The sequence below is a fragment of the Microcaecilia unicolor genome, chromosome 4 (genome assembly GCF_901765095.1).
Source record: "Microcaecilia unicolor chromosome 4, aMicUni1.1, whole genome shotgun sequence".
Lineage (NCBI taxonomy): Eukaryota > Metazoa > Chordata > Amphibia > Gymnophiona > Siphonopidae > Microcaecilia > Microcaecilia unicolor.
The window spans coordinates 92,768,460-92,788,194 of NC_044034.1; the positions used below are offsets into that span (position 1 = coordinate 92,768,460).

At 45.0% G+C, this 19,735-nt stretch overlaps 1 protein-coding gene across 3 annotated transcripts in view; it reads left to right on the forward strand.

The window, feature by feature from the left end:
• CAB39L (calcium binding protein 39 like) overlaps positions 1-19,121 on the forward strand; it is a 212,963-nt gene extending 193,842 nt beyond the window's left edge. For all 3 annotated transcript variants that reach the window (XM_030200470.1, XM_030200471.1, XM_030200472.1), the window contains one exon: positions 17,430-19,121. In XM_030200470.1, coding sequence (XP_030056330.1) covers positions 17,430-17,609 — 180 coding nt within the window. In that variant the 3' untranslated portion in view covers positions 17,610-19,121. The remainder of the gene's footprint in view (positions 1-17,429) is intronic.
• Positions 19,122-19,735: the final 614 nt, after the last annotated feature.

Genomic DNA, 19,735 nt, shown 5'->3' on the forward strand with positions numbered 1-19,735 from the left:
TATTTCTATTTCTTTGAGGCCCATTGAGTGCTAGCCCTGCCACCTCTCTTCCCCATAGATCCTTACCTGCAGGGGTCATCTGATTTCCTGGGCAGCATATATTCCACAGCAGTGGTGTGGGAAGGTGTTTAATAAATTCAAGCTTAGAGATTGCTTTCTTAGCAAACACAGATATATGAACCTTAGTTTTTCTTTTTAAGAAATGTCTGAGAAGTTCCGAGATAAGAGAACATTTGCTTTGTGCTTTGGGAACTTAAAGATTGGGGTTTAAAGGAGGAATTGTAGGTTAGTGGTAGGCAAAATAAAAATATAAAAAGGAAATTTTATCAACTAATCTCCATAGTCTTTTCCACTTAGTTTTAAAAACTTTGTACCACAGCATTAACAGATAGAATCTAACAGGCACTGCAGGATCTAGTTTAGTCTTCCCACCCACCCCTAGGACAACTCTTCATTTATAGTCAGTTATTGTAATTAGGGTAACAAGCAAGGAGTGCTCTTACAGAGTTTTAAATACATTTCATTACCATCTAAGAAGGAAACACTAACTAAATCACGCAATATACTATATAAACTAAAAGACACTTTTATATTAGGCTAATATCCTTAATACTGTAGCAAGTTTTAAATTATTGAAAAACTCAAAAACACTAAGATGGAGACAGCAGTTCAGCAGCGAGAGGGGTGCTATCCAGTCTTTTGCATTGAATGTCACATGTATGATTATCTCCCAGTTGCTGAGATGTCATGTGTGTGCCCAATGCAAAGAGCTCCTAGCTCTCAGAGAATGTGTCCTTTCTCTTGAGGCTAGAGTAGCAGACTTGGTGGAGCTGAGGGAGACAGAGAGGTACATAGAGGAGACCTACAGGGATGTTGTAGAGAAGTCCCACCTCCAGTCTGGTAGCCCTTGTGCTACCATGGAGGAGGGAGTTCTCCTAGAAGGAGAGCATCACCCTGGTGAAGTGAGAAGTACTCCTGTAGCCAGGACCTGCCAACCAGGGGAATGTACTATCCTCTCGCACCGAGGATATGTCTCCAAGTGCTGCCCGGGAGGGAAAGGTTAGGACAGCTGTTGTAGTTGGTGATTCGATCATTAGGCATATAGATAGCTGGTGGCTGCTGGACGTGAGGATCGCCTGGTGACTTGCCTGCCTGATGTGAAGGTGGCGGACCTCACGCATCACCTAGATAGGATTTTAGATAGTGCTGGGGAGGAGTCGGCTGTCTTGGTACATGTAGGTACCAATGACATAGGAAAATGTGGGAGAGAGTTTCTGGAAGCCAAATTTAGGCTCTTAGGTAGAAAGCTCAAATCCAGATCCTCTAGGGTAGCATTTTCTGAAATTCTACCTGTTCTACGCACAGGGCCAAAGAGACAGGCAGAGCTCCGGAGTCTCAATGCGTGGATGAGACGATGGTGCAGGGAGGAGGGTTTTAGATTTGTTAGGAACTGGGCAACATTCTGGGGAAGGGGGAGCCTATTCCGAAAGGATGGGCTCCACTTTAACTAGGGTGGGACCAGGCTGCTGGCATCGGCATTTAAAAAGGATAGAGCAGCTTTTAAACTAGAAATGGGGGAAGGCCGACAGTCGCTCAGAAGCGCATGGTTCGGGATAAGGTATGTTTCAAAGATATCACCAAAACAGGGACGATAGGGTATCCTGATAGTGAGGTTGCACAACAGACCGTAGTAGATTAGGTGTCCCTAAATAAAAATAAAAATCAGACAAAAGATTGCAAATTAGTACTGTCAAGTACTAAGCATGATGTAAATAGGAGCAGCCAACACAGTTTGAAATGTCTATATGTGAATGCCAGGAGCCTAAGAAATAAGATGGGAGAGTTAGAATTTATTGCACTAAATGAAAAATTAGATATAATAAGCATCTCTGAGACCTGGTGGAAGGAGGCTAACCAGTGGGACACTGTCATACCGGGGTACAAATTATATCATAGTGATAGGGTGGATCGAATTGGTGGAGGGGTAGCATTGTATATTAACGAGAGCCTTGAATCAAATAGATTGAAAATTCTGCAGGAAACAAAACACTTCTTGGATCACTCTGGATTAAAATTCCATGTGTAAAGGGGAAAAGGATAATGATAGGAGTGTACTAGCGTCCGCCTGGCCAGGATGAACAGACGGATGCAGAAATGTTAAAGGAAATTAGGGACGCAAACAAACTGGGCAACACAATAATAATGGATGATTTCAATTACCCTGATATTGACTGGGTAAATGTAACATCGGGGCACGCTAGGGAGGTAAACTTCCTTGATGAAATCAAGGACAGCTTTATGGAGCAGCTAGTACAGGAACCGACGAGAGAAGGAAAAATTCTAGACCTAGTCCTTAGTGGAGCGCATGATCTGGTGAGGGACGTTATGGTACTGGGGCCGCTTGATAACAGTGATCATAATATGATCGGATTTGATATTAGCTTTGAAGTAAGTATACATAGGAAATCAAATACGTTAGCGTTTAACTTTAAAAAAGGAGACTATGATAAAATGAGAAGAATGGTGAAAAGAGAACTTGGAGGAGCGACTGCGAGGGTCAAAAATTTACATCAGGCATGGATGCTGTTTAAAAACACCATCCTGGAAGACCAGACCAAATATATTCCGCGTACGATACTAAGATTTGTAACAGAGTGGACACCCGGGAGGGAGTGGAAAACATGAAAAAGGATCTGCGGAAGCTTGAAGAATGGTCTAAGGTTTGGCAATTAAAATTCAATGCGAAAAAATGCAAAGTGATGCAGTTAGGGAAGAGAAATCCACGGGAGACGTATGTGTTAGGCGGTGAGAGTCTGATAGGTACGGATGGGGAGAGGGATCTTGGGGTGATAGTATCTGAGGATCTGACGGCAACGAAACAGTGTGACAAGGCGGTGGCCATAGTGAGAAGGTTGCTAGGCTATATAGAGAGAGGTGTGACCAGCAGAAGAAAGGAGGTGTTGATGCCCCTGTACAAGTCATTGGTGAGACCCCACCTGGAGTATTGTGTTCAGTTTTGGAAGCCGTATCTTGCAAAGGATGTAAAAAGAATTGAAGCGGTGCAAAGGAAAGCTACGAGAATGGTATGGGATTTGCGTTACAAGACGTATGAGGGGAGACTTGCGGACCTGAACATGTATACTCTGGAGGAAAAGAGAAACAGGGATGATATGATACAGATGTTCAAATATTTGAAAGGTATTAATCCGCAAACGGATCTTTTCCAGAGATGCGAAGGCGGTAGAACAAGAGGACATGAAATGAGATTGAAGGGGGCAGACTCAGGAAAAATGTCAGGAAGTACTTTTTCACGGAGAGAGTGGTGGATACTTGGAATGCCCTCCTGCGGGAGGTGGTGGAGATGAAAACGGTAACAGAATTCAAACATGCGTGGGATAAACATAAAGGAATCCTGTTCAGAAGGAATGTATCCTTGGGAGCTTAGCCGAGTTTAGGTGGCAGAGCCGGTGGTGGGAGGTGGAGCTAGTGGTTGGGAGGCGGGGATAGTGCTGGGCAGACTTATATGGTCTGTGCCAGAGCCGGTGGTGGGAGGCGGGGCTGGTGGTTGGGAGGCGGGGATAGTGCTGGGCAGACTTATACGGTCTGTGCCAGAGCTGGTGGTGGGAGGCGGGGCTGGTGGTTGGGAGGCGGGGATAGTGCTGGCCAGACTTATACAGTCTGTGCCCTGAAGAGGACAGGTACAAATAAAAAGTAGCACATATGAATTAATCTTGTTGGGCAGACTGGATGGACCGTGCAGGTCTTTTTCTGTCGTCACCTACTATGCTACTATGTATTAAAAAATGAGGATGGAAGACCAAACGACAGCCGGCGTGGTTAAATAGTGAGGTGAAGGACGCCATTAGAGCTAAAAGAAAATCCTTCAGAAAATGGAAGAAGGCACCGACTGAAAATAATAAGAAACGGCATAAGGAATGTCAAGTCAAGTGCAAAGCACTGATATGGAAAGCTAAGAGGGACTTCGAAAAAAAGATTGCGTTGGAGGCAAAAACACATATTAAAATTTTTTTTTAGGTATAGTAAAAACAGGAAGCCGGCAAAAGAATCAGTTGGACCGCTAGATGACCGAGGAGTAAAAGGGGTGATCAGGGAAGACAAAGCCGTAGTGGAAAGAATTCTTTGCTTCGGTCTTCACTGAGGAAGATTTGGGTGGGATACCGGTTCCGGAAATGGTATTCGAAGCTGACGAGTCGGAGAAACTTAATGAATTCTCTGTAAACCTGGAGGATGTAATGGGGCAGTTCTACAAACTGAAGAGTAGCAAATCTCCTGGACCGGATGGTATTCATCCCAGAGTACTGATAGAACTGAAAAATGAGCTTACGGAGCTATTGTTAGAAATTTGTAATTTATCCTTAAAATCGAGCATGGTACTGGAAGATTGGAAGGTGGCCAATGTAACGCCGATTTTTTTTTAAAGGTTCCAGAGGAGATCCGGGAAATTATAGACATAGTAACATAGTAACATAGTAGATGACGGCAGATAAAGACCTGCATGGTCCATCCAGTCTGCCCATGACAAACTCATATGTGTATACCTTACCTTGAATTTGTACCTGTCCTTTTCAGGGCACAGACCATATAAGTCTGCCCAGCAGTATTTCTCGCCTCCCAACCACCAGTCCCGCCTCCCATCACCGGCTCTGGTACAGACCGTATAAGTCTGCCCTCCCTTATCCTCGCCTCCCAACCACCACCCCCTCTTCCCCCCAACTGCTCCGCCACCCAATTTCAGCTAAGCTTCTGAGGATCCATTCCTTCTGCACAGGATTCCTCTATGCATATCCCACGCATGTTTGAACTCCGTTACCGTTTTCATCTCCACCACCTGCCGCGGGAGGGCATTCCAAGCATCCACCACCCTCTCCGTGAAAAAATACTTCCTGACATCTTTCCTGAGTCTGCCCCCCTTCAATCTCATTTCATGTCCTCTCGTTCTACCGCCTTCCCATCTCCGGAAAAGGTTCGTTTGCGGATTAATACCTTTCAAATATTTGAACGTCTGTATCATATCACCCCTGTTCCTCCTTTCCTCCAGGGTGTACATGTTCAGGTCAGCAAGCCTCTCTTCATACGTCTTGGAACGTAAATCCCATACCATCCTCAGTAGCTTTTCTTTGCACCGCTTCCATTTTTTTAACATCCTTCGCAAGATACGGCCTCCAAAACTGAACACAATACTCCAGGTGGGGCCTCACCAACGTCTTATACAGGGGCATTAAAACCTCCTTTCTTCTGCTGGTCACTCCTCTCTCTATACAGCCTAGCAATCTTCTAGCTACTGCCACCGCCTTGTCGCACTGTTTCGTCGCCTTCAGGTCCTCAGATACTATCACCCCAAGATCCCTCTCCCCGTCCGTGCCTATCAGACTCTCCCCGCCTAACACATACGTCTCCCTTGGATTTCTACTCCCCAAGTGCATCACTTTGCATTTCTTCGCATTGAATTTTAATTGCCAAACGTTAGACCATTCTTCTAGCTTCTTCAGATCTTTTTTCATGTTTTCCACACCCTCCGGGGTGTCCACTCTGTTGGAAATCTTGGTGTCATCCGCAAAAAGGCAAACCTTACCTTGTAACCCCTCGGCAATGTCACTCACAAATATATTGAACAGAATCGGCCCCAGCACCGATCCCTGAGGCACTCCACTACTCACCTTTCCCTCCTCCGAGCGAACTCCATTCACCACCACCCTCTGGCGTCTGTCCGTCAACCAGTTCCTAATCCAGTTCACCACTTCGGGTCCTATCTTCAGGCCGTCTAGTTTATTTAAGAGCCTCCTGTGGGGAACCGTGTCAAAAGCCTTGCTGAAATCTAAGTAGATGACGTCCATAGCACGTCCTTGATTTAATTCTCCTGTCACCCAGTCAAAGAATTCAATGAGATTCGTTTGGCACGATTTCCCTTTGGTGAAACCATGTTGTCTCAGGATCTTGCAACTTATTGGCTTCCAGGAAATTCACTATCCTTTCCTTCAGCATGGCTTCCATTACTTTTCCAATAACCGAAGTGAGGCTTACCGGCCTGTAGTTTCCAGCTTCTTCCCTATCCCCACTTTTGTGAAGAGGGACCACCTCCACCGTTCTCCAATCCCTCGGAACCTCTCCCGTCTCCAAGGATTTATTAAACAAGTCTTTAAGAGGACCCACCAGAACCTCTCTGAGCTCCCTCAGTATTCTGGGGTGGATCCCGTCCGGCCCCATGGCTTTGTCCACCTTCAGCTTTCCAAGTTGTTGATACACACTCTTTTCTGTGAACGGCGCTCTATCCACCTCATTCTCAGGTGTACTTTTGCTAGTCCCTCTCGGTCCTTCCCCAGGGTTTTCTTCAGTGAAAACAGAACAAAAGTATCTATTTAGCAAATTGGCTTTTTCTTCATCATTTTCTACATAGCGTTTTGTTGTATCTTTTAGTCTCACAATTCCCTTTATAGTCTTTCTCCTTTCACTAATATACCTGAAGAAGTTTTTGTCTCCCCTCCTTACATTTCTAGCCATTTGTTCTTCCGCTTGCGCCTTCGCCAGACGTACCTCTCTCTTGTCTTCTTTCAGTTTCATCCGGTATTCCTCCCCCTGTTCCTCCTCTTGAGATTTTCTATATTTCTGGAACGCTAACTCTTTAATCTTTATTTTCTCAGCCACTTGCTTTGAGAACCATATCGGTTTCCTTATTCTCTTGCTTTTATTTACTCTCCTTACATAAAGGTCTGTGGCCCTGTTTATTACTTCTTTTAGCCTGGACCACTGTCCTTCCACTTCTCGTATGTCCTCCCAGCCCATCAGCTCCTTCCTCAGGTATTCTCCCATTTTGTTAAAGTCAGCTCGCTTGAAATCGAGGACTTTGAGTTTAGAGTGGCCGCCGTCCACATGAGCCGTTACATCAAAACAAACCGTTTGATGGTCACTGTTTCCCAGGTGCGCAGCCACTCGGACATTTGACACACTATCCCCATTCGTGAGCACCAGATCCAACGTGGCTCCCTCCCTCGTGGGTTCGTTCACCATTTGTCTGAGCAGAGCACTTTGGAAAGCATCCACAATCTCTCTACTTCTTTCCGATTTTGCAGACGGAACCTTCCAATCTACATCCGGCAGATTAAAATCTCCCAACAACAGCACCTCTCTTTTCTTCCCCAACTTTTGAATATCAGCGATCAGATCTTTATCTAGTTCTTCCAATTGTGTCGGGGGTCTATAAACAACACCCACGTGGACCAAGGTTCTATCCTCTCTTTTTAAGGTGATCCATATCGCTTCTTCCTTTCCCCAGTTCCCTGTCATTTCAGTCGCTGGGATATCATTTCTCACATACAGAGCTACTCCTCCACCTAAACGTCCCTCTCTATCCTTCCTAAAAAGATTATAGCCTGGTATGTTTACATCCCATTCATGGGAACCATTGAGCCATGTCTCTGTGACTGCAACTATGTCCAAGTCAGACTCCAAAATCAGGGCTTGAAGGTCAGGAATTTTATTGCTTAGACTGCGAGCATTTGTGGTCATCGCTTTCCATGTACATTTCCTAGTATGTGTTTTGGTTTTAGTGATTTGTGAGGGTGTTTTCTCTTTGGGTACCTTCTCATATTTTTGTTCCCCCTTCCTTGCTTTTTCTTCTTTTTCCGCTTCAGTTTTATTTTCAGGAACATCAGAGTGCAGTAGTGGAGCAAAAGAATTTTGTAGTGGCAACACTTGTGCGGGCGGATGCTTCTGTGTCACATGATGAAGTCTGCCCGAGCCTACTGTGAACCATCTGTTCTTATGTGGTTTTATTCTTTGAGGCAGTGGTGAGAAGTTATGATTCTGCACAGTCCTATAAGTTGCTTTAATTGCATCTAATTCTTGCATTACTTTACAGAGCTCTTGTTTTAAAGTAGATAGCTGAAGACAGACCAGTGAGTGACGTCGGTGCCGGGCAAAATGGTAGAGACTATTATTAAGAACAAAATTATAGAGCATATTCAAAAGCTTGGAGACAAAGTCAACATGGATTTAGTGAAGGGAAATCTTGCCTCACCAATCTACTACATTTCTTTGAAGGGGTGAACAAACGTGGATAAAGGGGAGCTGGTTGATATTGTGTATCTGGGATAGGAGGTAGTGTTCTATTGTGGATTAAAAACTGGTTAAAAGATAGAAAACAGAGAGTAGGGTTAAATGGTCAGTATTCTCAATGGAGAAGGGTAGTTAGTGGGGTTCCCCAGGGCTCTGTGCTGGGACCGCTGCTTTTTAACATATTTATAAATGAGCTAGAGATGGGAGTAACTAATGAGGTAATTAAATCACGGGAGGATTGTGAAAAATTACAAGCAGACCTTACGAGACTGGGAGACTGGGCATCTAAATGGCAGATGACGTTTAATGTGAGCAAGTGCAAAGTGATGCATGTGGGAAAGAGGAACCCGAATTATAGCTATGTCATTCAAGGTTCCATGTTAGGAGTCACGGACCAAGAAAGGGATCTAGGTGTCGTTGTTGATGATACGTTGAAACCTTCTGGTCAGTGTGCTACTGCGGCTAAGAAAGCAAATAGAATGTTAGGTATTATTAGGAAAGGAATGGAAAACAAAAATGAGGATGTTATAATGCTTTTGTATTGCTCCATGTTGTGACCGCACCTCAAATATTGTGTTCCATTCTGGTCGCCACATCTCAAAAAAGATATAGTGGAATTAGAAAAGGTGCAGAGAAGGGCGACGAAAATGATAAAGGGGATAGGACGACTTCCCTATGAGGAAAGGCTAAAGTGGCTAGGGCTCTTCAGCTTGGAGAAAAGTCGGCAGAGGGAAGATATGATAGAGGTCTATAAAATAATGAGTGGAGTTGAACAGGTAGATGTGATGCATCTGTTTACGCTTTCCAAAAATACTAGGACTAGGGGGCATGCGATGAAGCTACAAAGTAGTACATTTAAAATGAATCGGAGAAAGTTTTTCTTCACTCAACGTGTAATTAAACTCTGGAATTCGTGGTAAAGGCGGTTAGCTTAGCGGAGTTTTAAAAAGGTTTGGACGGCTTCCTAAAGGAAAAGTCCATAGACTGTTATTAAATGGACTTGGGGAAAATCCACTATTTCTGGAATAAGCAGTATAAAATGTTTTGTACATTTTTGGGATCTTGCCGGGTATCTGTGACCTGGAATGGCCACTGTTGGAAACAGGATGCTGGGCTCAATGGACCTTTGGTCTTTCCCAGTATGACAATACTTATGTAGTTATATTCTTATGTACTTATATAACGAATAAGGCACAAAAAGGTGCCATAAATAACCAGATGACCATTGGAGGGAATCAGGGATGACCTTCCCTTATTCCCCCAGTGGTCACTAACCTCCTCTCATCCCCAAAAATGTGATGAAAAACATTACTTGCCAGCCTCAGATGTTATACTCAGGTCCATTAGAACAGCCTGCAGGTACCTGGAGTAGTCTAGTGGTGGGTGCAGTGCACTGCAGACAGGTGAACCCAGGCTTCTACCTCCCCTTACCTGTTACACTTGTGGAGGAAACTGTGAGCCCTCCAAAACTCACCAGAAACCCACTGTACCCACATATAGGTGCCCCCTTCACCAGTAAGAGCTATGGTAGTGGTGTACAGTTGGGGGTAGTGGGTTTTGGGTGGCTCAGCAGACAAGGTAAGGGAGCAATGGTCAGATGTGTACCTGGGAGCATTTTATGAAGTCCACTGTAGTGCCCCATAGGGTGCCCTTATCCTTTCCTTGGTTATCAGGGGGACCAGTGTACTAAAAATGCTGGTGGGTCCTACAATCCCAAATCACAAAACATTCTATTTTTGAAAACAAAAGATAGACGTTTTTCTTTTTTGAAAATTGCCTTCTTTGCTATTCAGATTTTGGTCGTTTTTTACAAAACGTCCAAAGTCGGACTTACACTTAATATCAAAAATGCCCCTCCATGTAACTTTATAAGACTATGTGCTTTGAAAATGAGCCTCCATGTGGTCTAATGGGGAAGAGACTGCATAGATTTAGCAAATGAAAATCCTGTGGAGAAAGATCAATCAATAAGGATTCAAATATACATTCAATAAGTTTTTTTTAATACATAGATTTTGAAAATAGATAAGATGAATATAGCATTAATATAAAATATGATAGTGCACTATAAAGAAAAGATAAAGATTATACATGAAACTGTGATTTTTATTTGGAAAAATCTACAAGACATTAGCCAGGTAGCATTGGAAAAACAACCATCTACCCTGGGAATTAGCCACAAGGAATGGATATACTCCAGTGTTCTGCACTGGAAGGCCTGGTTTCCTGACTCTTTCCCCAGTACACAATTTTCCCCAACCTTTTCCTCAGTCTTGCTGCTGGCATACTTCCATAAGTTATTCTATTTAATACCTGTACAATGCAACTCTTGGTAAGTCTGAGCTATGCAGTGCCCAAAATCTTACAAGACTGAGCACACATGATAGAGTTCAAACTTGCTGTGTGCTGCTGTAAGAAAACAAAATAGTTGTTCAAAGGTGGCACCACAAAAAAGCCTCCATGGAAGGTATAGGGCAGTGCTTCCCAATCTTTTTGTAGCTGTGACTCAGTGATTGTAGCCAAATAAAATTGTGAGACACCCCATAGGTGCAGAATTGTGACCCCATTTAAGGTCCCAACCCACAGTTTGGGATGCTCTGGGATGGGGGAGATTAAAAACTGGAGGGGCGAGCCCACTTGAAGGGGACGGGGCTAGAGACAGGGTTAGTGGAGGTTAATAGAGTGGAAGTCAGTTTTGCTGGTGATAGTTTTGGCTCTCAAATTGAAGTTTTATTACCACTTCTGCCCTCACTTGAAAAATAGAAAAGATCTTTGATCTACTCTGTGGTACTTTTCCAGGTAATTACAAAGCTGGCAAGGGGGCCTACATTTTCTGTGGGAGATTTAGGGCACGACTCTATCCTGGCTCCCAGCTTTGCCAGTCACTGCCCACAGCTCCGACGCAGAACACCTGATTCATGGCCCATGGCACCTGACGTTGCCTCCCCTTCCAGCGGCAGAAGGAGACACTTTAATAAAATTTCATCTTCTGCTGCCAGCTCTGGTCCTGCGGCAGCAGAAGATGACATTTTATTAAGGCGTTTCCTGCTGCCACTGGAAAGGGAAGTTTCTTGGTGGGAGATCCCAGCTCCTTGGGATTGTGGAACATGACCTGCAAAAGCTGGAGATTCCTGCCAAATACAGGTGTCTTGGCAGGTCTGTAATTATGACCAAGATTGGCCACCGTCTTACCTGCATAATATTCTTATGGGTCAACTCTTATAGAGCAAATAAAGTTGAAGAAAGGGGGAATAACACCAGTGTTTAGCAAGTGGAGGGTAGGAGGGTCTTCTCTTGAGACTGAAGTGGGGGGGGGGGGGGGGGGTGCTACTGGCACAGAAGCCTCAGCAACTTGTGGCCTACCAGTGCTCTGGAGCAGGAAATTATGTTGGGGGTAGAGTCATAGAAGCCACCTTGACAAATGACTAGTGATACTAAACCCAACACAATTAGCCCTCCTTGGCCACAGTAAAGAAATTTGCTTAATATTTGTGGAGTTCAAGTGCCTTTTGTACCCACAAAACTGGCACCTACAGACAGAGCTATCCCTATTTAAAGGTCTGGGCTTGGAATCGTTGCCCTGATTCATGCCCCATTATACTCACTAAGGACAGTTCTGCTCCCTAGACTCTGAGAATAGAGCAGACCGCTAGTAGCTTAGGCAGTCAGGGGTATAGACACAAAGACAGTTAAATCACTTTAAAATGCAAATTGTTAGAACTGTACATTCTCCGAGGACAAGCAGGCTCAGTATTCTTACATATGGGTCGTCATCCGCGACGGCTCAGGAGTCCGGAACTTTGGAAAAACAAAAGAAGTCTCTAGAACGCACCGTCACGCGGACCAAACGTACTGAGCATGTGCAAACGGCTTCCCGCCCATGACACGAGCGTGCCCTAATTAGTTTCTTTCTTTCTGCGAGTCTGATCAGTCAAGTTTCTACTGCTGTACGGATTTTCGGCTCAGGAGACGGACTTTCAGCATTTATCGCTATTTTATTTCTTAGTACTAACTTTCAGAAAAAAACTTTCAGAAAAAATATATTTAAAAAAAAATTTTGTATTTTCCTTCATTTTTCTTAGTTTTTTCTCATTCTTTTAAGTTTCCTTTATTTTTTGTTGCGGCCGACCTTTAGGCTGCTTGGCCGGGTCTTTTTCCCTCTTTTTGTGCCCTCTTTTATTGGCACCATCGAGCCTTTTAATTTCGGGGCCGCTATTTTCCCACCCATGTCATCAAAGACTCCCAGCGGCTTCAAATGTTGTACTCACTGCAACCGGACCATCTTGAGCACCGACCCCCAAGCGTGGTGTCTTCAGTGTTTTGGGCCCGACCATCTCCCAGCTGCCTGCAAGCTTTGCAAATTGATGAAGAAGCGGACCCAAGTGACTCGAGAGGCTCAGCGAGAGAAACTTTTTTTCTGAGCAGTCCGGTCCTTTGACGTCGACAGCGACCTTGGTACCGAGAGCATCGGTACCAACATCGGCGTCGACATCGAGGGAAGCAGCGACTCCGAGAGTGCAAGTAATGGCTGCCGAGAGACGGCATCGAGTGGGTCTCCACCCATCTCGAGGCCTGCTGCTATGCAGGCCTCCCAGGACCGACCTTTGTCGGACTCGGCCCCGAGGAGGCGTGTGGATTCCATGTCCTCCTCTTCGTTACTGAGGAGTCTCGATGACGGGCATCGAGCGAAGGCGAAGAAGCACCGTCATTGATCTCCTTCCAGACACGGTACCGAGAGCTCAAGGGAGCCAAGGCAGCTGGCACCCGAGAAGCGTCGGCGCCGGGAAGATCGCTCTCCCTCCATTCAGGAGGTGCCGATGCGTCGGTCGTGTGGCAGCCTGGTACCGGCTCTCAAGCCCCCTCAGATTCTGCAGCCGACTCCTTCACTGGCCCCTCAGCCTTTTCCGATGGAAGCTCTCGACGAGCGCATCAGGGCCCTTCTTCCAGAGCTTCTGGAGGGTTTGCTTCATCAATCTGCATTGGTATCGGGGGTGCTTGCGCCTTCCATACCGACTGTGGAGGCGGCATCTGGGCCATCGCCTGCGAGGAGCTCCCCGCCCTTGGTACCGCTTGCAGTGCCGGCGTCGGCTGCTACCCGGGTCGATTCCCCCTCAACGTCGGTGGAGGAAGCTTCACTGGAGTCTAGGCAGGGGTCGACTTCTCGACACCCCCCACAAGGTCGTCAATCCTCGACGTCAAGGCAGGCTCGGGTTCGGGCTGCTCTTAGGGAGCTTCTGTCTGATACCGAAAATGAGCGCTCGTGGGAAGCAGAAGAAGACCCGAGGTACTTTTCGGAGGAAGAGTCCTGAGGGCTTGCTTCTGATCCTACTCCATGATTGAAGCAAGGATGTCTCCACCTTTCTTTCTCATCCTTTGTGCGGGAAATGTCTAAGGACATTCCATTTCCTATGGAGGTTGTGGATGAGCCCAGGGCTGAGATGCTCGAGGTCCTGGATTATCCTTCTCCACCTGCAGAGGTTGCAAAGGCCCCCCTGTACAATACACTCAGGGAAGTGCTGATGCGGAATTGGTCTTGCCCCCTCTCTCTAATCCAGTGGTTCCCAAGAAGTCCGAGTCCCAGTACAGAGTCCATGGAGAGCCTGTAATGGTGAAGGCCTAACTTCCTCACGATTCCATGGTGGTGGACTGCTCTCAGAAGAGCCAAGAGTACTAGAGACTATGCCTCAGCGCCCCCAGGCAGAGAGTCTAGGACCTTGGATTCTTTTGGGAGGAGAATGTATCAGGCCACAATGCTCGCCGCCAAGATCCAAACATACCAGCTCTACACAAGCATTCACTTACGTAACTCGGTGAGGCAACTGTCCAGTTTAGTGGAAGCTCTTCCTCCGGACCTTGCTGAACCTTTTTACCAGGTGGTCAGGCAGCAGAAGGCGTGTCGCAGATTCCTGGCCAGGGGGTCTTACGACACTTTTGATGTAGCATCCCAAATAGCTGATCAAGGTATAGTGATTTGCAGACTCTCATAGCTGCGTGTCTTTGACCTGGATCATAAGACCCAGCAGCAAATGGTGGATGTTCCTTGCCGGGGGGATAATCTTTTTGGAGAAAAAGTAAGGACATGGTCGATCAGATGAAAAAGCATCATGATGCCATGGATTCTCTCTCCCGCCGGACGTCTTCTGCTACTGCCTCCTTTTCTAGGAGGTTTTTTGGAGGGAGGAGGAGTGCTCCCTGTTCCTATAACAGGCATAGGTACACTCCTGCTTCTTGGCAGCTGGTTCAGGCTCAGTCCCAGCATGCGTGTTCTTGTCAACGCCGTGTGCCTAAAGCCCCTAGGGCTTCCCAGCAAAAGCAAGGGACGGGCTTTTGACTGGCTCCAGTGCAGCATAGCTGCAGTAAAAGTGTCCGTACCGGGCTGCTTGCCTGTCGGGGGGGGGGGGGGGGGGAGGTTGATATTTTTTCACCAAAGGTGGCCTCTTATAACCTCCGACAGGTGGGTTCTTCAAATAGTCCGGTTAGGATGCACACTCAATCTGGCATCCAAGCCTCCAAATTGCCCACCGGGAGCTCAATCATTCAGCTCTCAGCACAAGCAGGTACTTGCAGAGGAACTCTCTGCCCTTCTAAAAGCCAGTGCGGTCGAACCCGTTCCACCAGGGGAAGAAGGGCTTGGATTCTATTCCAGGTACTTCCTTGTGCAAAAGAAAACAGGGGGGATGCGTCCCATCCTAGACCTACGGGCCCTGAGCAAATTCCTAGTCCGAGAAAAGTTCAGGATGGTTTCCCTGGGCACCCTTCTTCCCATAATTCAGGAAAACGATTGGCTATGCTCTCTGGACTTAAAGGATGCCTATACTCGCATCTCGGTACTCCCAGCTCACAGGAAGTATCTTCGATTTCGTTTGAGAACGCAGCACTTTCAGTACTGTGTACTGCCCTTTGGCCTAGAATCTGCGCCCAGGGTCTTCACAAACTGCTTGGCAGTTGTCGCAGCATCACTACGCAGACTGGGAGTGCATGTGTTCCCTTATCTCGACGATTGGCTGGTGAAGAGCACCTCGGAGGCAGGGGCTCTACAGTCCATGCGGATGACTATTCAACTGCTGGAGCTACTGGGGTTTGTAATCAATTATCCCATCTTGTCCCGGTTCAGAAATTGGAGTTCATTGGAGCTCTGTTGGACACACGGACGTCTCGAGCTTATCTTCCCCAGGCAAAGGCAGACAATCTTCTGGCCCTAGTGTTCTTGGCTCGAGCGTCTCAACAGATCACAGCTCGGCAAATGTTGAGACTTTTAGGGCACATGGCTTCCACAGTTCATGTGACTCCCATGGCACGCCTACATATGAGATCAGCTCAATGGACTCTAGCTTCCCAGTGATGCCAGGCCACAGGGGGTCTAGAGGATGTCATCCATCTCTCCACCGACTTTTGCAGTTCCCTTCAGTGGTGGACCATTCGATCCAATCTGATCTTGGGACATCCATTCTAAATTCCTCAGCCACAAAAAGTGCTGACGACGGATGCATCCCTCCTGGGGTGGGAAGCTCATGTAGATGGACTTCACACTCAGGAACTTGGTCCTTTCAGGAGAAGGATTTTCAAATCAACTTCCTGGAATTACAAGCTATCTGGAACGCTCTCAAGGCTTTCAGAGATCGGCTGTCCAATCAAATCATTCTAATTCAGACAGACAATCAGGTTGCTATGTATTACACCAACAAGCAGGGCTGACTCTAGAGGGCCATGTCATGGCTCATAATGTCAGAGCCATGGCTGTGTCAGTGGCTCACTTGAAGTTAGCCTCTATTGAAGAGATTTGCAAGGCTGCAATGTGGTCATCAGTCCACATATTCACATCTCACTACTGCCTTCAGCAGGATACTTGACGCAACAGTCGGTTTGGGCAGTCAGTGCTGCAGAATCTGTTTGGGGTTTAGAATCCAACTCCACCCTCCTAGGCCCATTTCTGTTTTGTTTCAGGGTGCACTGTCACTTAGTTCTGTTTCTTTTTAGGTCAATCTAAATTATGTCCTCGCCGTTGCGAGGCCCAGTTGACCAATGTTCATTGTTTTGAGTGAGCCTGGGGGCTAGGGATACCCCATACATAAGAATACTGAGCCTGCTTGTCCTCGGAGAAAATGAAGATACATACCTGTAGCAGGTATTCTCCGAGGACAGCAGGCTCAGTATTCTTACAACCCTCCCTTCTCCCCGTAGGAGTTGTTTCAGTTCTCTCCTTTGCTTTTTACTAACTAATTAGGGCACGCTCGCATCGTGGGTGGGAAGCCGTTTGCACATGTCAGTGTGTTCGGTCCGCGCGACGGTGCGCTCTACAGACTTCTTTTGTTTTTCCAAAGTTCCGGACTCCTGGGCCATCGCAGACGACGACCCATACGTAAGAATACTGAGCCTGCTTGTCCTCGGAGAATACCTGCTACAGGTATGTATCTTCATTTTTTTAGCACGCATTAGTGTAGGGACTAGATGCAATAAGCATTTTTTTCTTATAGATACTGCTACATTCATCACTCACTCTGATCCCACAAATTCAAACAACCTTCAAAAATTGTCTTCCCTAGTGGGGGGGGGGGGGGGGGGAGTGCAGGAGTGATTCCCAGACACTCCTGTCCTGTTGGCTGCCTGGATTCAAAATGGTGACTCTGACCTCTAGCAATTGATCTAAGCAGTAGTACCACAAGACTATAGCTAGGGGGTCAAGCAGCCAAATAATGCAATCTTATTTGGCAGTTTGATCCCTAGCAGTAGTATTTTGAGACTAACTGCTGAATAATGATGCATTGTTTTGCAGCTTGGATCAAAGCAACCATTTTGAACCCGAGCTGGTGACAGGATAAGAAAGTCTGATTATTCCTGCACCTCCCCCTCCAAACCCACCCACTGATTGACCAGGTATATCCCTAGTAAGTACCTGGAGAGAATGGGGATTTCTGAATGGTGATCAGAGGTGGGAAAGTACTTGGAGGGTGCTTGGAAGATGTTGTGGTGAATACATTGCGGATAGTGAGGCTATACTTACTGCCTCCTATGTAGTGGCGACAGCACACAGTAACTTACATGTCCTAACTGCAAGCTCTATCCACACTCATAATGCACCCATTCTCCTCCCTTTTCCTGACTCAGCAAGCAATTACTGCACAAATTAGTGTGTCACAGCTATGCAGTAACTGTTAGTGTGTTAATTTGCACTGTAAATGATTACTGCGCTTTAGTAAACAGAGTCCTAGGTTACGTGCAGTATCCACAAGTGAGTTTGTTTTCTGACAGGCTTATTATACAGTCAACTTTTTCCCAACCATTACTCTTCATGTAAACATATGTAATTATGTTATCTATATCTGAATATTTTGTATTTATATTTGTTTTCATCTTAGGTATTTGTGGCCAATCCAAATAAGCCACAGCCAGTTGTGGACATACTGTTGAAGAACCAGACCAAGTTAATTGAGTTTCTGAACAGCTTCCAGAAAGAAAGGACAGATGATGAGCAGTTCTCAGATGAGAAGAACTACTTAATTAAACAGATTCGAGACTTGAAGAAGCCAACACCATGAATATTTGTTTAATTTCCCCTCATAAAGGCATTAATCTCAACTCATTAAAATCTTGTGATGGCTATACCAATGCCTATCTTTGTTTTCCTGTAGTCAAATACTGTCAAAACTATATAAGTTTTATATTAAAACTATTAAAAAAAAGAAGCTATATTAACATGTTCTTAATCAAATCCATGATAACTGAGAACCTGTGAGGTAGCTATTAGAAATTGTTAAGGTATATGTATTGATGCCATTGCTAATGATGAACCGAAGCTTCAATTATTGTTTTTCCTCTGTAGAACTGAACAATTGGCCAATGGGCAAGAAGACATTTTAACCATTTTAATAGACTTTTCATTTTTCTCATGCATTTGGTAAGCTGTTAGACTTAAGCAGATATGGGCAGTGAAAGAAGTTCATGTGTCATTCAATCTTTTAGTGACCAAAATAAGCCTAAGGGCCAGAGATTTGGAATAAAATAAGTTAGAGTATTAAATGAATTATGAGGCTTGAAAAATTATGGAGCCATAGTGTTTGTGTAAGATTATTTTGAGTTTGAACTCTTAAATAAATGTACAGTAGCTTTTTCACACACCTGGAGAATCTGTTATATGTGGTACTTCATTATTCATTGCTGTGAGAATTAACTTTTCCTTTGCTTAAAAAAAAAGCTGTGAGTGCAGAACAGAAGTCTTTCTACTGAGCCACTTAAGGTGTAGCATGTAAAGTCTGAGATCTGTTCCTTTATATTAAGAAGAAATTATGAACAGTGGTAATCTGAATATCTTAAAAATGTTTCTAGGATCAGATGAAATCCAATGTGTCTTGTTTGATGAGGCTTAAATTCTTTCATTATATAACTGAATAGCATACAGTTAGAATATTGAAAATCTTGGTAGTATGAGTTTCTGTCCAAAAGACTGTTGTGCAGTTACTGGACTAAGGGGCCCTTCTACAAAGGTATGGTAGGCTCTACGCGCATGCAATGCGCACCAAAAGAAGAGTACCACCATGCTATCATCCCACCCCACCCCCGGCAGTAATTTCAGATTTGGCGTGCACCCATACCGCCGGGACAAATTATTTTTGTATTTCCTACTGCACGTGGTGTTTCTGGCATTAATCTGCAGTTGGCGCGCACTGACCGGTCATCACGCAGGTAGCACATGAACCCTTACCGCTAGATCAATGGGTGGCATTAAGGCTCAGGCCATAAATAGGAGCGTGCTGGTTTCAATTTTAACGAAGGCCCTTTTCCCGGCCAATTGAAAAAAAGCCCTTTTCCCCAGATTCAGTAAAAACCGGCCCCCGCATGCACCAAAAACACGCGCTCATACTACTACAGGCCACTTTTTGCCGCGGCTTAGTAAAAGGACCCCTCAGGGTTTAATTTTTGCACCTTAGGCAGGGATGAAACCTAGTAAAATCAGTCATTTATTTAAAATGCCATGTATAAAATAGATATCTTAGAAATTTGTACTTACAAAACTATACTTGCAAGATATTAAAGGCAAAGTTAATGATTAATTATATGCTTATTGTCCTTATTTGTTCTCACCCCATTTCCAGAAAAAATCCTTTACTTTCCTATTGGTGTGTATCCATTAACATCTAATCTGCTCAACAGTGAATTTTATGTAGATGGACATACAAATTCCCATATAGAACCTTAACACCCAGTCCCCCTTTCCTGTGTCTTTCATCTAATTAATTGACTTGCTTTTTAGTATTACAACTACATAATGCATTGTATTCCCAGTCTTTCATGGAGGTCTGATGGTTTTAGAGTTGTAACGTGCCTCACTGTACAAGTTACACCTGATGCTTTTTTGTAAATCCAGTGGTTTTAAGGTTGTAATGCCACACCATTCATTTTATGCCCAATAATTTTTCAGACATGGAAATGTTAGTTTTTGCTACATGTCTAGGGTGCAGAAAACCATCACATAGTACCACCGACATTACTTGATCTCTGACTTTCACACTTTAATAAATAATATGTATTTTTATTCTATTGTCTATTCTCCACCAATTACCTATAAGGTAATAAAATTTACATTTGTAAGAAAGAGGGGGAATTAAATATTATATTTGTTGAATTACATTAACCTGCACTGCAAGGTTTAAGGGCATGTGCTTTC